This window comes from Coregonus clupeaformis, chromosome 30 (genome assembly GCF_020615455.1).
Source record: "Coregonus clupeaformis isolate EN_2021a chromosome 30, ASM2061545v1, whole genome shotgun sequence".
NCBI lineage: Eukaryota > Metazoa > Chordata > Actinopteri > Salmoniformes > Salmonidae > Coregonus > Coregonus clupeaformis.
In genome coordinates this window covers 54,132,999-54,151,318 of record NC_059221.1, presented here as the reverse complement: position 1 = coordinate 54,151,318, position 18,320 = coordinate 54,132,999, and the positions used below count along the sequence as shown (strand labels likewise).

General features: G+C 53.3%; 2 protein-coding genes across 3 annotated transcripts in view; one reads left to right on the top strand and one right to left on the bottom strand.

Annotated features, from left to right (window-relative positions):
• Nucleotides 1–11,719, top strand: part of fam114a1 (family with sequence similarity 114 member A1) — a 39,537-nt gene extending 27,818 nt beyond the window's left edge. Inside the window, exons 10-12 of the mRNA XM_045209373.1 lie at nt 10,220–10,292; nt 10,409–10,462; nt 11,017–11,719. Of these exons, the coding sequence (XP_045065308.1) occupies nt 10,220–10,292; nt 10,409–10,462; nt 11,017–11,130 (241 nt within the window). The 3' untranslated portion in view covers nt 11,131–11,719. The remainder of the gene's footprint in view (nt 1–10,219; nt 10,293–10,408; nt 10,463–11,016) is intronic.
• A 3,396-nt stretch (nt 11,720–15,115) lies between these two features.
• si:dkey-192k22.2 overlaps nt 15,116–18,320 on the bottom strand; it is a 17,516-nt gene continuing 14,311 nt past the window's right edge. Inside the window, exons 7-9 of one of the 2 annotated variants that reach the window (XM_045209371.1) lie at nt 16,245–16,280; nt 16,000–16,038; nt 15,116–15,276 (exon numbers count right to left, since the gene is read on the bottom strand). In XM_045209371.1, the coding sequence (XP_045065306.1) occupies nt 15,221–15,276; nt 16,000–16,038; nt 16,245–16,280 (131 nt within the window). In that variant the 3' untranslated portion in view covers nt 15,116–15,220. The remainder of the gene's footprint in view (nt 15,277–15,999; nt 16,039–16,244; nt 16,281–18,320) is intronic. The other variant, XM_045209372.1, reaches the window with a different exon arrangement.

The following is an 18,320-nucleotide window of genomic DNA, read 5'->3' as shown; positions in this document are numbered from 1 at the left end:
GCTAGAGACCAGACTGTAGGGGGGACAGGACCAGGAGAAACCTGCTAGAGACCAGGCTGTAGGGGGGGACAGGACCAGGAGAAACCTGCTAGAGACCAGACTGTAGGGGGGGTGGGGGACAGGACCAGGAGAAACCTGCTAGAGACCAGACTGTAGGGGGGTGGGGGACAGGACCAGGAGGAACCTGCTAGAGACCAGGCTGTAGGGGGGGGGGGACAGGACCAGGAGAAACCTGCTAGAGACCAGGCTGTAGGGGGGGTGGGGACAGGACCAGGAGAAACCTCCTAGAGACCAGACTGTAGGGGGTGGGACAGGACCAGGAGAAACCTCTAGAGACCAGACTGTAGGGGGACAGGACCAGGAGAAACCTGCTAGAGACCAGGCTGTAGGGGGGGGGGACAGGACCAGGAGAAACCTGCTAGAGACCAGGCTGTAGGGTGGGGGACAGGACCAGGAGGAACCTGCTAGAGACCAGGCTGTAGGGGGTGGGGGACAGGACCAGGAGAAACCTGCTAGAGACCAGGCTGTAGGGGGGACAGGACCAGGAGAAACCTGCTAGAGACCAGGCTGTAGGGGGTGGGGACAGGACCAGGAGGAACCTGCTAGAGACCAGGCTGTAGGGGGGTGGGGACAGGACCAGGAGGAAACCTGCTAGAGACCAGGCTGTAGGGGGGACAGGACCAGGAGAAACCTGCTAGAGACCAGGCTGTAGGGGTACAGGACCAGGAGAAACCTGCTAGAGACCAGGCTGTAAGGGTGGGGACAGGACCAGGAGGAACCTGCTAGAGACCAGGCTGTAGGGGGGGACAGGACCAGGAGAAACCTGCTAGAGACCAGGCTGTAGGGGGAGACAGGACCAGGAGAAACCTGCTAGAGACCAGGCTGTAGGGGACAGGACCAGAGAAACCTGCTAGAGACCAGGCTGTAGGGGGACAGACCAGGAGAAACCTGCTAGAGACCAGGCTGTAGGGGGGGACAGGACCAGAGAAACCTGCTAGAGACCAGGCTGTAGGGGGGACAGGACCAGGAGAAACCTGCTAGAGACCAGGCTGTAGGGGTGGACAGGACCAGGAGAAACCCTGCTAGAGACCAGGCTGTAGGGGGTGGGGACAGGACCAGGAGAAACCTGCTAGAGACCAGGCTGTAGGGGACAGGACCAGGAGAAACCTGCTAGAGACCAGGCTGTAGGGGGGGGGACAGGACCAGGAGAAACCTGCTAGAGACCAGGCTGTAGGGGGGACAGGACCAGGAGAAACCTGCTAGAGACCAGGCTGTAGGGGGGGGGGACAGGACCAGAGAAACCTGCTAGAGACCAGGCTGTAGGGGGTGACAGGACCAGGAGAAACCTGCTAGAGACCAGGCTGTAGGGGGGACAGGACCAGGAGAAACCTGCTAGAGACCAGACTGTAGGGGGTGGGGACAGGACCAGGAGAAACCTGCTAGAGACCAGGCTGTAGGGGGGGGGGACAGGACCAGGAGAAACCTGCTAGAGACCAGGCTGTAGGGGGGGGGACAGGACCAGGAGAAACCTGCTAGAGACCAGGCTGTAGGGGGGGACAGGACCAGGAGAAACCTGCTAGAGACCAGACTGTAGGGGGGGACAGGACCAGGAGAAACCTGCTAGAGACCAGGCTGTAGGGGGGGACAGGACCAGGAGAAACCTGCTAGAGACCAGGCTGTAGGGGGGGGTGGGGGACAGGACCAGGAGAAACCTGCTAGAGACCAGGCTGTAGGGGGGGCAGGACCAGGAGAAACCTGCTAGAGACCAGGCTGTAGGGGGGACAGGACCAGAGAAACCTGCTAGAGACCAGGCTGTAGGGGGACAGGACCAGGAGAAACCTGCTAGAGACCATGCTGTAGGGGGGGGGGGACAGGACCAGGAGGAACCTGCTAGAGACCAGACTGTAGGGGGGACAGGACCAGGAGAAACCTGCTAGAGACCAGACTGTAGGGGGAGACCAGGAGAAACCTGCTAGAGACCAGGCTGTAGGGGGGACAGGACCAGGAGAAACCTGCTAGAGACCAGACTGCAGGGGGACAGGACCAGGAGAAACCTGCTAGAGACCAGGCTGTAGGGGGGACAGGACCAGGAGAAACCTGCTAGAGACCAGGCTGTAGGGGGACAGGACCAGGAGAAACCTGCTAGAGACCAGGCTGTAGGGGGGACAGGACCAGGAGAAACCTGCTAGAGACCAGACTGTAGGGGGGACAGGACCAGGAGAAACCTGCTAGAGACCAGGCTGTAGGGGGGACAGGACCAGGAGAAACCTGCTAGAGACCAGGCTGTAGGGGGACAGGACCAGGAGAAACCTGCTAGAGACCAGGCTGTAGGGGGTACAGGACCAGAGAAACCTGCTAGAGACCAGACTGTAGGTGGGGACAGGACCAGGAGAAACCTGCTAGAGACCAGGCTGTAGGGGGACAGGACCAGAGGAAACCTGCTAGAGACCAGGCTGTAGGGGGGGACAGGACCAGGAGAAACCTGCTAGAGACCAGGCTGTAGGGAGGGGGGGGGGACAGGACCAGGAGAAACCTGCTAGAGACCAGACTGTAGGGGGGGGACAGGACCAGGAGAAACCTGCTAGAGACCAGGCTGTAGGGGGGGGGGACAGGACCAGGAGAAACCTGCTAGAGACCAGGCTGTAGGGGGGACAGGACCAGGAGAAACCTGCTAGAGACCAGGCTGTAGGGGGGACAGGACCAGGAGAAACCTGCTAGAGACCAGGCTGTAGGGGGTGGGGGACAGGACCAGGAGGAAACCTGCTAGAGACCAGGCTGTAGGGGGGTACAGGACCAGGAGGAACCTGCTAGAGACCAGGCTGTAGGGGGGGGGACAGGACCAGGAGGAACCTGCTAGAGACCAGGCTGTAGGGGGGGTGGGGGACAGGACCAGGAGAAACCTGCTAGAGACCAGACTGTAGGGGGGACAGGACCAGGAGAAACCTGCTAGAGACCAGACTGTAGGGGGGGACAGGACCAGGAGAAACCTGCTAGAGACCAGGCTGTAGGGGGGGTGGGGGACAGGACCAGGAGAAACCTGCTAGAGACCAGGCTGTAGGGGGGGACAGGACCAGGAGGAACCTGCTAGAGACCAGGCTGTAGGGGGGGACAGGACCAGGAGAAACCTGCTAGAGACCAGGCTGTAGGGGGGACAGGACCAGGAGAAACCTGCTAGAGACCAGGCTGTAGGGGGGACAGGACCAGGAGAAACCTGCTAGAGACCAGGCTGTAGGGGGGACAGGACCAGGAGAAACCTGCTAGAGACCAGGCTGTAGGGGGGGACAGGACCAGGAGAAACCTGCTAGAGACCAGGCTGGGGGGAACCAGGAGAAACCTGCTAGAGACCAGGCTGTAGGGGGGACAGGACCAGGAGAAACCTGCTAGAGACCAGGCTGTAGGGGGACAGGACCAGGAGAAACCTGCTAGAGACCAGACTGTAGGGGGGACAGGACCAGGAGAAACCTGCTAGAGACCAGGCTGTAGGGGGACAGGACCAGGAGAAACCTGCTAGAGACCAGGCTGTAGGGGGGTGGGGGACAGGACCAGGAGGAACCTGCTAGAGACCAGGCTGTGGGGGGACAGGACCAGGAGAAACCTGCTAGAGACCAGGCTGTAGGGGGTGTGGGGACAGGACCAGGAGAAACCTGCTAGAGACCAGGCTGTAGGGGGACAGGACCAGGAGAAACCTGCTAGAGACCAGGCTGTAGGGGGGACAGGACCAGGAGAAACCTGCTAGAGACCAGGCTGTAGGGGGGACAGGACCAGGAGAAACCTGCTAGAGACCAGGCTGTAGGGGGTACAGGACCAGGAGGAAACCTGCTAGAGACCAGGCTGTAGGGGGGGGACAGGACCAGGAGAAACCTGCTAGAGACCAGGCTGTAGGGGGACAGGACCAGGAGAAACCTGCTAGAGACCAGGCTGTAGGGGGGACAGGACCAGGAGAAACCTGCTAGAGACCAGGCTCTAGGGGGACAGGACCAGGAGAAACCTGCTAGAGACCAGGCTGTAGGGGGACAGGACCAGGAGAAACCTGCTAGAGACCAGGCTGTAGGGGGGGGGACAGGACCAGGAGAAACCTGCTAGAGACCAGACTGTAGGGGGGGACAGGACCAGGAGAAACCTGCTAGAGACCAGGCTGTAGGGGGGACAGGACCAGGAGAAACCTGCTAGAGACCAGGCTGAGGGGGGTGGGGACAGGACCAGGAGAAACCTGCTAGAGACCAGGCTGTAGGGGGGACAGGACCAGGAGAAACCTGCTAGAGACCAGGCTGTAGGGGGACAGGACCAGGAGAAACCTGCTAGAGACCAGGCTGTAGGGGAGGACAGGACCAGGAGAAACCTGCTAGAGACCAGGCTGTAGGGCAGGACCAGGAGAAACCTGCTAGAGACCAGGCTGTAGGGGGACAGGACCAGGAGAAACCTGCTAGAGACCAGGCTGTAGGGGGGACAGGACCAGGAGAAACCTGCTAGAGACCAGGCTGTAGGGGGTACAGGACCAGGAGAAACCTGCTAGAGACCAGGCTGTAGGGGGGGGACAGGACCAGGAGAAACCTGCTAGAGACCAGGCTGTAGGGGGGACAGGACCAGGAGAAACCTGCTAGAGACCAGGCTGTAGGGGGGACAGGACCAGGAGAAACCTGCTAGAGACCAGGCTGTAGGGGGACAGGACCAGGAGGAACCTGCTAGAGACCAGGCTGTAGGGGGACAGGACCAGGAGAAACCTGCTAGAGACCAGGCTGTAGGGGACAGGACCAGGAGAAACCTGCTAGAGACCAGGCTGTAGGGGGGGACAGGACCAGGAGAAACCTGCTAGAGACCAGGCTGTAGGGGGGGGACAGGACCAGGAGAAACCTGCTAGAGACCAGACTGTAGGGGGGGGACAGGACCAGGAGAAACCTGCTAGAGACCAGGCTGTAGGGGGGGACAGGACCAGGAGAAACCTGCTAGAGACCAGGCTGTAGGGGGGACAGGACCAGGAGAAACCTGCTAGAGACCAGGCTGTAGGGGGTGGGACAGGACCAGGAGAAACCTGCTAGAGACCAGGCTGTAGGGGGGGACAGGACCAGGAGAAACCTGCTAGAGACCAGGCTGTAGGGGGGACAGGACCAGGAGAAACCTGCTAGAGACCAGGCGGTAGGGGGGGACAGGACCAGGAGAAACCAGCTAGAGACCAGGCTGTAGGGGGTACAGGACCAGGAGGAACCTGCTAGAGACCAGGCTGTAGGGGGGGACAGGACCAGGAGGAACCTGCTAGAGACCAGGCTGTAGGGAGACAGGACCAGGAGAAACCTGCTAGAGACCAGGCTGTAGGGGGACAGGACCAGGAGAAACCTGCTAGAGACCAGGCTCTAGGGGGACCAGGAGAAACCTGCTAGAGACCAGGCTGTAGGGGGGACAGGACCAGGAGAAACCTGCTAGAGACCAGGCTGTAGGGGGGACAGGACCAGGAGAAACCTGCTAGAGACCAGACTGTAGGGGGACAGGACCAGGAGAAACCTGCTAGAGACCAGGCTGTAGGGGGGGACAGGACCAGGAGAAACCTGCTAGAGACCAGGCTGTAGGGGGGGGGGGGACAGGACCAGGAGGAACCTGCTAGAGACCAGGCTGTAGGGGGGGGGGGGCAGGACCAGGAGGAACCTGCTAGAGACCAGGCTCTGGGGGGGGGGGGACAGGACCAGGAGAAACCTGCTAGAGACCAGGTTGTAGGGGGTGTGTGGGACAGGACCAGGAGAAACCTGCTAGAGACCAGGCTGTAGGCGGGGGGACAGGACCAGGAGAAACCTGCTACAGACCAAACTGTAGGGGGGGGGGTGGGGGATAGGACCAGGAGAAACCTGCTAGAGACCAGGCTGTAGGGGGGGGGGGACAGGACCAGGAGGAACCTGCTAGAGACCAGGCTGTAGGGGGGTGGGGGACAGGACCAGGAGAAACCTGCTAGAGACCAGGCTGTAGGGGGGGACAGGACCAGGAGAAACCTGCTAGAGACCATGCTGTAGGGGGGGGGGACAGGACCAGGAGAAACCTGCTAGAGACCAGGCTGTAGGGGGGACAGGACCAGGAGAAACCTGCTAGAGACCATACTGTAGGGGGGGACAGGACCAGGAGGAACCTGCTAGAGACCAGACTGTAGGGGGGGGGACAGGACCAGGAGAAACCTGCTAGAGACCAGACTGTAGGGGAGACCAGGAGGAACCTGCTAGAGACCAGGCTGTAGGGGGGGACAGGACCAGGAGAAACCTGCTAGAGACCAGGCTGTAGGGGGACAGGACCAGGAGAAACCTGCTAGAGACCAGGCTGTAGGGGGGTACAGGACCAGGAGAAACCTGCTAGAGACCAGACTGTAGGGGGGGAGAGGACCAGGAGAAACCTGCGAGAGACCAGGCTGTAGGGGGGACAGGACCAGGAGAAACCTGCTAGAGACCAGACTGTAGGGGGGGGGGGACAGGACCAGGAGAAACCTGCTAGAGACCAGGCTGTAGGGGGGACAGGACCAGGAGAAACCTGCTAGAGACCAGGCTGTAGGGGGGGCAGGACCAGGAGAAACCTGCTAGAGACCAGGCTGTAGGGGGGACAGGACCAGGAGAAACCTGCTAGAGACCAGACTGTAGGGGGGACAGGACCAGGAGAAACCTGCTAGAGACCAGGCTGTAGGGGGGACAGGACCAGGAGAAACCTGCTAGAGACCAGGCTGTAGGGGGGGGGGGACAGGACCAGGAGAAACCTGCTAGAGACCAGACTGTAGGGGGGTGGGGGACAGGACCAGGAGAAACCTGCTAGAGACCAGGCTGTAGGGAGGGGGGTGGGGGACAGGACCAGGAGGAACCTGCTAGAGACCAGGCTGTAGGGAGGGGGGTGGGGACAGGACCAGGAGAAACCTGCTTGAGACCAGGCTGTAGGGAGGGGGGTGGGGACAGGACCAGGAGAAACCTGCTAGAGACCAGACTGTAGGGGGGGACAGGACCAGGAGAAACCTGCTAGAGACCAGGCTGTAGGGAGGGGGGTGGGGACAGGACCAGGAGAAACCTGCTTGAGACCAGGCTGTAGGGGGTGTGTGGGACAGGACCAGGAGAAACCTGCTAGAGACCAGGCTGTAGGGGGGGACAGGACCAGGAGAAACCTGCTAGAGACCAGGCTGTAGGGGGGGGGGGACAGGACCAGGAGGAACCTGCTAGAGACCAGGCTGTAGGGGGGGGGGGACAGGACCAGGAGGAACCTGCTAGAGACCAGGCTGTAGGGGGGGGGGGTACAGGACCAGGAGGAACCTGCTAGAGACCAGGCTGTAGGGGGGGGTGGGGGACAGGACCAGGAGGAACCTGCTAGAGACCAGACTGTAGGGGGGGACAGGACCAGGAGAAACCTGCTAGAGACCAGACTGTAGGGGGGGACAGGACCAGCAGAAACCTGCTAGAGACCAGGCTGTAGGGGGGGGGGGGACAGGACCAGGAGAAACCTGCTAGAGACCAGGCTGTAGGGGGGTACAGGACCAGGAGGAACCTGCTAGAGACCAGGCTGTAGGGGGGACAGGACCAGGAGGAACCTGCTAGAGACCAGGCTGTAGGGAGACAGGACCAGGAGAAACCTGCTAGAGACCAGGCTGTAGGGGGGACAGGACCAGGAGAAACCTGCTAGAGACCAGGCTGTAGGGAGACAGGACCAGGAGAAACCTGCTAGAGACCAGGCTGTAGGGGGGACAGGACCAGGAGAAACCTGCTAGAGACCAGGCTCTGGGGGAACCAGGAGAAACCTGCTAGAGACCAGGCTGTAGGGGGGACAGGACCAGGAGAAACCTGCTAGAGACCAGGCTGTAGGGGGACAGGACCAGGAGAAACCTGCTAGAGACCAGACTGTAGGGGGGACAGGACCAGGAGAAACCTGCTAGAGACCAGGCTGTAGGGGGGGACAGGACCAGGAGAAACCTGCTAGAGACCAGGCTGTAGGGGGGTGGGGGACAGGACCAGGAGGAACCTGCTAGAGACCAGGCTCTGGGGTGGGGGACAGGACCAGGAGAAACCTGCTAGAGACCAGGCTGTAGGGGGGTGTGGGACAGGACCAGGAGAAACCTGCTAGAGACCAGGCTGTAGGGGGGGACAGGACCAGGAGAAACCTGCTAGAGACCAGGCTGTAGGGGGGACAGGACCAGGAGAAACCTGCTAGAGACCAGACTGTAGGGGGCGGGGACAGGACCAGGAGAAACCTGCTAGAGACCAGGCTGTAGGGGGGACAGGACCAGGAGAAACCTGCTAGAGACCAGGCTGTAGGGGGACAGGACCAGGAGAAACCTGCTAGAGACCAGGCTGTAGGGGGGGGGACAGGACCAGGAGAAACCTGCTAGAGACCAGGCTGTAGGGGGGGACAGGACCAGGAGGAAACCTGCTAGAGACCAGGCTGTAGGGGGGACAGGACCAGGAGAAACCTGCTAGAGACCAGGCTGTAGGGGGGGGGGACAGGACCAGGAGAAACCTGCTAGAGACCAGGCTGTAGGGGGGACAGGACCAGGAGAAACCTGCTAGAGACCAGACTGTAGGGGGACAGGACCAGGAGAAACCTGCTAGAGACCAGGCTGTAGGGGGGACAGGACCAGGAGAAACCTGCTAGAGACCAGGCTGTAGGGGGGGACAGGACCAGGAGAAACCTGCTAGAGACCAGGCTGTAGGGGGGGGGGGACAGGACCAGGAGGAACCTGCTAGAGACCAGGCTGTAGGGGGGACAGGACCAGGAGAAACCTGCTAGAGACCAGGCTGTAGGGGGGGACAGGACCAGGAGAAACCTGCTAGAGACCAGGCTGTAGGGGGTGGGGACAGGACCAGGAGAAACCTGCTAGAGACCAGGCTGTAGGGGGGGGGACAGGACCAGGAGAAACCTGCTAGAGACCAGGCTGTAGGGGGGGGGACAGGACCAGGAGGAACCTGCTAGAGACCAGGCTGTAGGGGGGACAGGACCAGGAGAAACCTGCTAGAGACCAGGCCGTAGGGGGGGACAGGACCAGGAGAAACCTGCTAGAGACCAGGCCGTAGGGGGGGGGGACAGGACCAGGAGAAACCTGCTAGAGACCAGGCTGTAGGGGGGACAGGACCAGGAGGAACCTGCTAGAGACCAGGCTGTAGGGGGGGGGGACAGGACCAGGAGAAACCTGCTAGAGACCAGGCCGTAGGGGGGACAGGACCAGGAGAAACCTGCTAGAGACCAGACTGTAGGGGGGGACAGGACCAGGAGGAACCTGCTAGAGACCAGGCTGTAGGGGGTGGGGGACAGGACCAGGAGGAAACCTGCTAGAGACCAGGCTGTAGGGGGTGGGACAGGACCAGGAGAAACCTGCTAGAGACCAGGCTGTAGGGGGACAAGACCAGGAGGAAACCTGCTAGAGACCAGGCTGTAGGGGGGACAGGACCAGGAGAAACCTGCTAGAGACCAGGCTGTAGGGGGGACAGGACCAGGAGAAACCTGCTAGAGACCAGGCTGTAGGGGGTGGGGACAGGACCAGGAGGAACCTGCTAGAGACCAGGCTGTAGGGGGGTGGGGGACAGGACCAGGAGGAACCTGCTAGAGACCAGACTGTAGGGGGGACAGGACCAGGAGGAACCTGCTAGAGACCAGGCTGTAGGGGGTGGGGGACAGGACCAGGAGAAACCTGCTAGAGACCAGACTGTAGGGGGGACAGGACCAGGAGGAACCTGCTAGAGACCAGGCTGTAGGGGGGACAGGACCAGGAGAAACCTGCTAGAGACCAGACTGTAGGGGGGACAGGACCAGGAGGAACCTGCTAGAGACCAGGCTGTAGGGGGGGGGACAGGACCAGGAGGAACCTGCTAGAGACCAGGCTGTAGGGGGGGACAGGACCAGGAGAAACCTGCTAGAGACCAGACTGTAGGGTGGGTGTCAGGACCAGGAGAAACCTGCTAGAGACCAGGCTGTAGGGGGGTGGGGGAAAGGACCAGGAGAAACCTGCTAGAGACCAGACTGTAGGGGGGACAGGACCAGGAGAAACCTGCTAGAGACCAGACTGTAGGGGGGGGACAGGACCAGGAGAAACCTGCTAGAGACCAGGCTGTAGGGGGGGACAGGACCAGGAGAAACCTGCTAGAGACCAGGCTGTAGGGGGGGACAGGACCAGGAGGAACCTGCTAGAGACCAGGCTGTAGGGAGGGGGGTGGGGGACAGGACCAGGAGAAACCTGCTAGAGACCAGGCTGTAGCCTGTTTGCATCGTGTGTGTGTTGCAGGTTGACGTGTGCCATGTGTAGGGAGGTGGACTGTCTTGCCAGGAAGTTCTCTGACACTCTGCTCACTGTCGGGGTAAGACAGACTGTGACTTCATCTCCAACACAATAAATGGATGGCATTAAGATCAGGTTGGCAGCTGATCACCCATTGGTTCTCTGACTCCCTCCCTCCCGTCTGCCTTTTTCCAGGGTCAGAGAAAAGCGGAAGAGTTGAACCCGTTGGTAGACAGTGTGCTGCTTGAGGTAAGACACAGAACTGTTGTTCTGTAGGGTACTAACAATGTTCCGTAGGGTTCTAACAATGTTCTGTTGTTCCGTATGGTTCTAACAGTGTTCCGTTTTTTTGTAGGGTTCTAACAATGTTCTGTTGTTCCGTATGGTTCTAACAGTGTTCTGTTTTTCTGTAGGGTTCTAACAATGTTCTGTTGTTCCGTATGGTTCTAACAGTGTTATGTTTTTCTGTAGGGTTCTAACAGTGTTCTGTTGTTCCATATGGTTCTAACAGTGTTCTGTTTTTCTGTAGGGTTCTAACAGTGTTCTGTTGTTCCGTATGGTTCTAACAGTGTTCTGTTTTTCTGTAGGGTACTAACAGTGTTCTGTTGTTCCGTATGGTTCCAACACTGTTCTGTAGGGTTCTAACAGTGTTCTGTTGTTCCGTATGGTTCTAACAGTGTTCTGTTGTTCCGTATGGTTCTAACAGTGTTCTGTTGTTCCGTATGGTTCCAACAGTGTTCTGTTGTTCCGTATGGTTCCAACAGTGTTCTGTAGGGTTCTAACAGTGTTCTGTTGTTCCGTAGGGTTCTAACAGCACCACATACATCCAGAACGCCTTCCAGCTCCTCCTCCCGGTTCTCCAGATGTCGCACATCCAGACCCAGAACTCTAAAACCCAGACGGAACCACAGCCCTAACCCTGTCTTAACCTCCGGAAACACACCTCTTTCTGCTGAAGTGCAACTAGCACACCAGCTAGTCTTAATGATGTAACTATGTACAGTGAGATCATTTGATATTTATCAATAACAGTGATACTGAAGAAAAGTAAACTACTAGGTGCCATGGTAACAGACTGCCTAGCGGTGCCATGGTAACAGACTGACTAGCGGTGCCATGGTAACAGACTGACTAGCGTATCTTTAAACTGTTGCATAATGCAGTAACATTAGTATAGATTCATGTGGGAAACCTCTTAACAACTTCTCAGATTGAAGCGCTTGTATTCGTGTCTAGTACTTATCTCCAAATGGACTATTTTATTATATACATTATTTTTTGCTGAGTATTGTTCGAAGATAAATCTAAACATGATCATGTTAATTGGCTAATTTAACTGGCTTATCCGTGTCACTAGATTATGTCTTGTCGATTTAAAAAGCTAAACCAAAAAACGGGGTAAATTTTTGGGGGGATTGTCACATACAGCAGATGATAGGTCCAGTGTAATGTGTTGTTTTACAGGGTCAGCCATAGTAGTATGATAGGTGCAGTGTAATGTGTTGTTTTACAGGGTCAGCCATAGTAGTATGATAGGTGCAGTGTAATGTGTTGTTTTACAGGGTCAGCCATAGTAGTATGATAGGTGCAGTGTAATGTGTTGTTTTACAGGGTCAGCCATAGTAGTATGATAGGTCCAGTGTAATGTGTTGTTTTACAGGGTCAGCCATAGTAGTATGATAGGTCCAGTGTAATGTGTTGTTTTACAGGGTCAGCCATAGTAGTATGATAGGTCCAGTGTAATGTGTTGTTTTACAGGGTCAGCCATAGTAGTATGATAGGTCCAGTGTAATGTGTTGTTTTACAGGGTCAGCCATAGTAGTATGATAGGTGCAGTGTAATGTGTTGTTTTACAGGGTCAGCCATAGTAGTATGATAGGTGCAGTGTAATGTGTTGTTTTACAGGGTCAGCCATAGTAGTATGATAGGTCCAGTGTAATGTGTTGTTCTACAGGGTCAGCCATAGTAGTATGATAGGTCCAGTGTAATGTGTTGTTTTACAGGGTCAGCCATAGTAGTATGATAGGTGCAATGTAATGTGTTGTTCTACAGGGTCAGCCATAGTAGTATGATAGGTGCAGTGTAATGTGTTGTTTTACAGGGTCAGCCATAGTAGTATGATAGGTCCAGTGTAATGTGTTGTTTTACAGGGTCAGCCATAGTAGTATGATAGGTGCAGTGTAATGTGTTGTTTTACAGGGTCAGCCATAGTAGTATGATAGGTCCAGTGTAATGTGTTGTTTTACAGGGTCAGCCATAGTAGTATGATAGGTCCAGTGTAATGTGTTGTTTTACAGGGTCAGCCATAGTAGTATGATAGGTGCAGTGTAATGTGGTGTTTTACAGGGTCAGCCATAGTAGTATGATAGGTCCAGTGTAATGTGTTGTTTTACAGGGTCAGCCATAGTAGTATGATAGGTCCAGTGTAATGTGGTGTTTTACAGGGTCAGCCATAGTAGTATGATAGGTGCAGTGTAATGTGTTGTTTTACAGGGTCAGCCATAGTAGTATGATAGGTGCAGTGTAATGTGTTGTTTTACAGGGTCAGCCATAGTAGTATGATAGGTGCAGTGTAATGTGTTGTTTTACAGGGTCAGCCATAGTAGTATGATAGGTCCAGTGTAATGTGTTGTTTTACAGGGTCAGCCATAGTAGTATGATAGGTGCAGTGTAATGTGTTGTTTTACAGGGTCAGCCATAGTAGTATGATAGGTGCAGTGTAATGTGTTGTTTTACAGGGTCAGCCATAGTAGTATGATAGGTGCAGTGTAATGTGTTGTTTTACAGGGTCAGCCATAGTAGTACGGCGCCCCCTGGAGCAAATTAGGGTTAAGTGCTTTGCTCAAAAGGCACATCGACAGATCTTTTCCTTGTCAGCTTTAGGTATTCGAACCAGCGACCTTTCGGTTACTGGCCCAACGCTAACCGCTAGGCTACCTGCCTCAGGTATTGGTGTTGCCTGCATAATGAAGGGATTTTGCTTTATTTATGTTATCCTTAGCACTCATTTTCTTTTGCATGGAACAATGTTGTTTCAATGGTAGAACACACCCTGATGTTGTTTCAATGGTAGAACACTAACCCTGATGTTGTTTCAATGGTAGAACACACCCTGATGTTGTTTCAATGGTAGAACACTAACCCTGATGTTGTTTCAATGGTAGAACACACCCTGATGTTGTTTCAATGGTAGAACACTAACCCTGATGTTGTTTCCATGGTAGAACACTAACCCTGATGTTGTTTCCATGGTAGAACACTAACCCTGATGTTGTTTCAATGGTAGAACACCAACCCTGATGTTGTTTCAATGGTAGAACACTAACCCTGATGTTGTTTCAATGGTAGAACACACCCTGATGTTGTTTCAATGGTAGAACACTAACCCTGATGTTGTTTCCATGGTAGAACACTAACCCTGATGTTGTTTCCATGGTAGAACACTAACCCTGATGTTGTTTAAATGGTAGAACACTAACCCTGATGTTGTTTCAATGGTAGAACACCAACCCTGATGTTGTTTCAATGGTAGAACACCAACCCTGATGTTGTTTCAATGGTAGAACACCAACCCCGATGTTGTTTAAATGGTAGAACACTAACCCCGATGTTGTTTAAATGGTAGAACACCAACCCTGATGTTGTTTAAATGGTAGAACACTAACCCTGATGTTGTTTCAATGGTAGAACACTAACCCCGATGTTGTTTAAATGGTAGAACACCAACCCTGATGTTGTTTAAATGGTAGAACACTAACCCTGATGTTGTTTCAATGGTAGAACACTAACCCTGATGTTGTTTCAATGGTAGAACACTAACCCTGATGTTGTTTCAATGGTAGAACACTAACCCTGGTGTTGTTTAAATGGTAGAACACTAACCCTGATGTTGTTTCAATGGTAGAACACTAACCCTGATGTTGTTTAAATGTAGAACACTAACCCTGATGTTGTTTCAATGGTAGAACACTAACCCTGACATTAACAGACAAAGACAAGGACCAGAACTGTAATTTCCTATATTTCTACATAAGTGTATTTTAGTCCACTGGTTTATTAAGACGTTGTTTGACCAAGCCAGTAACGTTGTAATTCACTTATTAAGTTCCATTGTGGGATAAGAATTACATTTACATTTTTAGTCATTTAGCAGACGCGCTTATCCAGAGCGACTTACAGGAGCAATTAGGGTTAAGTGCCTTGCTCAAGGGCACATCGACAGATTTTTCACCTAGTCGGCTCGGGGATTAGAACCAGCGACCTTTCGGTTACTGGCACAACGCTCTTAACCACTGAGCTACCTGCCGCACCAGAAGAATCCACTTCCTTATATGTGATTTGCATTCCACATCGTGGCATGTAATGGTTGGAGTGGAAGAAACGTTACCGCTCAAACGACTGCTGAAACATCAGCCAAGTCACACTCACTTCTAAATGACAGTGGCTCTAAACGGTTTTATTTCAGTAAAAAGGTAAATTATCATGATCATGTTTTAATATGCTGCTATGGTAACGGAGTTGGAATCTGACGAAGGAACCTTAAATACCAAAAAATAAACACTTTTTAACCCCTTTATCTGTTTCAGATCCATGTCTTTACACACACACAGCATATGTGGGGACCCAAAATGTATTTCCATTAAAATTCCTATTTTCCCTAACCTCAACCCTAACTCCTAACCCTAACCCTAATTCTAACCATAATTGTAACCCTAAACCTAAATTAGCCTTTGTCCTCGTGGGGACCTGAGAAATGTCCCCACGAGGGATAATTTTCCTTGTTTTACTGTCCTTGTGGGGACTTTTGAGGATTTTCAGTACCCAGGAGTATGGTAATACAAGACCCCCCCCCCCACCCCACACACACCACCAAGACAGCATTCAGGGACAGTCCCCAATAGATACACTTGACCTTTTTTTATTTTCATTTGTTAAAACAAAAAAAACTGTCAAGACGTTAAAAGGAAGACATTTCTTGGTGTTCCTGTCTAATTCTTCTTTGTTCATCTAGAGCTCTTCAGGAGAAAGGGATGAGGGAAGAGGGTGGCCGCGGTGGTGGAGGGCTAGAGAGAGAGAGAGAGAGAGAGAGAGAGAGAGAGAGAGAGAGAGAGACAGAGAGAGAGAGAGAGAGAGACAGAGAGAGAGACAGAGACACAGAGAGAGAGAGAGACACAGAGAGAGAGAGAGAGCCAGAGAGACACAGAGAGAGAGAGAGAGAGAGACAGAGAGACAGAGAGAGACAGAGAGAGAGAGAGAGAGAGACAGAGAGAGAGACAGAGACACAGAGAGAGAGAGAGACACAGAGAGAGAGAGAGAGCCAGAGAGACACAGAGAGAGAGAGAGAGAGAGAGAGAGAGAGAGAGAGAGAGAGAGAGAGAGAGAGAGAGAGAGACAGAGAGAGAGAGAGAGAGAGACAGAGAGAGAGACAGAGAGAGAGAGAGAGAGAGACAGAGAGAGAGACAGAGACACAGAGAGAGAGAGAGACACAGAGAGAGAGAGAGAGCCAGAGAGACACAGAGAGAGAGAGAGAGAGAGACAGAGAGACAGAGAGAGACAGAGAGAGAGAGAGAGAGAGACAGAGAGAGAGACAGAGACACAGAGAGAGAGAGAGACACAGAGAGAGAGAGAGAGCCAGAGAGACACAGAGAGAGAGAGAGAGAGAGAGAGAGACAGAGAGACAGAGAGACAGAGAGACAGAGAGAGAGAGAGAGAGAGAGAGAGAGAGAGGCTGAGAGATTGTTAGTTGATATTAATTAATTAATGAACATTGTCTTTAGAACCCTCACCTGTTTCATTACCGTAGTAACCCTGATGAGGCTCCTCCTCTGAGAACACACACACGTAGCAGGGTTAGTGTGTGTGTGTGTGTGTGTGTGTGTGTGTGTGTGTGTGTGTGTGTGTGTGTGTGTGTGTGTGCGTGTGTGCGTGTGTGCGTGTGATGCATGTATGTGCGTGCGTGCGTGCGTGCGTGCGTGCGTGCGTGCGTGCGTGCGTGCGTGCGTGCGTGCGTGCGTGCGTGCGTGCTCCTTACCTGCAGTCTTCTCTTCGTGAATGGGTGACAACAGGCCTGTTCATGAAAACACAACAACATTATTACAACACACAGGCACACACACACACACACACGCACACACACACAGGCACACACACACACACACACACAGTGTTGGGGAAGCTACTCTGAAAATATATAGTTTCCCAAGCTACCAATTACTTAACACTGGAAGAAGTTAAGTGTCATTCTTGTGCAATTTATATCTTTAGACTACATTAATGTTTGACTTACAGTGGGGGAAAAAGTATTTAGTCAGCCACCAATTGTGCAAGTTCTCCCACTTAAAAAGATGAGAGAGGCCTGTAATTTTCATCATAGGTACACGTCAACTATGACAGACAAATTGAGAAAGAAAAAAATCAAGAAAATCACATTGTAGGATTTTTAATTAATTTATTTGCAAATTATGGTGGAAAATAAGTATTTGGTCACCTACAAACAAGCAAGATTTCTGGCTCTCACAGACCTGTAACTTCTTCTTTAAGAGGCTCCTCTGTCCTCCACTCGTTACCTGTATTAATGGCACCTGTTTGAACTTGTTATCAGTATAAAAGACACCTGTCCACAACCTCAAACGGTCACACTCCAAACTCCACTATGGCCAAGACCAAAGAGCTGTCAAAGGACACCAGAAACAAAATTGTAGACCTGCACCAGGCTGGGAAGACTGAATCTGCAATAGGTAAGCAGCTTGGTTTGAAGAAATCAACTGTGGGAGCAATTATTAGGAAATGGAAGACATACAAGACCACTGATAATCTCCCTCGATCTGGGGCTCCACGCAAGATCTCACCCCGTGGGGTCAAAATTATCATAAGAACGGTGAGCAAAAATCCCAGAACCACATGGGGGGACCTAGTGAATGACCTGCAGAGAGCTGGGACCAAAGTAACAAAGCCTACCATCAGTAACACACTACGCCGCCAGGGACTCAAATCCTGCAGTGCCAGACGTGTCCCCCTGCTTAAGCCAGTACATGTCCAGGCCCGTCTGAAGTTTGCTAGAGTGCATTTGGATGATCCAGAAGAGGATTGGGAGAATGTCATATGGTCAGATGAAACCAAAATATAACTTTTTGGTAAAAACTCAACTCGTCGTGTTTGGAGGACAAAGAATGCTGAGTTGCATCCAAAGAACACCATACCTACTGTGAAGCATGGGGGTGGAAACATCATGCTTTGGGGCTGTTTTTCTGCAAAGGGACCAGGACGACTGATCCGTGTAAAGGAAAGAATGAATGGGGCCATGTATCGTGAGATTTTGAGTGAAAACCTCCTTCCATCAGCAAGGGCATTGAAGATGAAACGTGGCTGGGTCTTTCAGCATGACAATGATCCCAAACACACCGCCCAGGCAATGAAGGAGTGGCTTCGTAAGAAGCATTTCAAGGTCCTGGAGTGGCCTAGCCAGTCTCCAGATCTCAACCCCATAGAAAATATTTGGAGGGAGTTGAAAGTCCGTGTTGCCCAGCGACAGCCCCAAAACATCACTGCTCTAGAGGAGATCTGCATGGAGGAATGGGCCAAAATACCAGCAACAGTGTGTGAAAACCTTGTGAAGACTTACAGAAAACGTTTGACCTGTGTCATTGCCAACAAAGGGTATATAACAAAGTATTGAGAAACTTTTGTTATTGACCAAATACTTATTTTCCACCATAATTTGCAAATAAATTCATTAAAAATCCTACAATGTGATTTTCTGGAGAAAAAAAATCTCATTTTGTCTGTCATAGTGGACGTGTACCTATGATGAAAACTACAGGCCTCTCATCTTTTTAAGTGGGAGAACTTGCACAATTGGTGGCTGACTAAATACTTTTTTTCCCCCACTGTATATTATTGAGGCTATCTGGCATTAGTGAGTAAGCCTGATGCCCCGTTTACATGGTCATGTATTCCATTACACTGTACATCACTTCACCAGAGTCTTGCCCCGCTACTGAACAGACAAGTCTAGTGCCTGTCTCGAGCCCCGCTACTGAACAGACAAGTCTAGTGCCTGTCTCGAGCCCCGCTACTGAACAGACAAGTCTAGTGCCTGTCTCGAGCC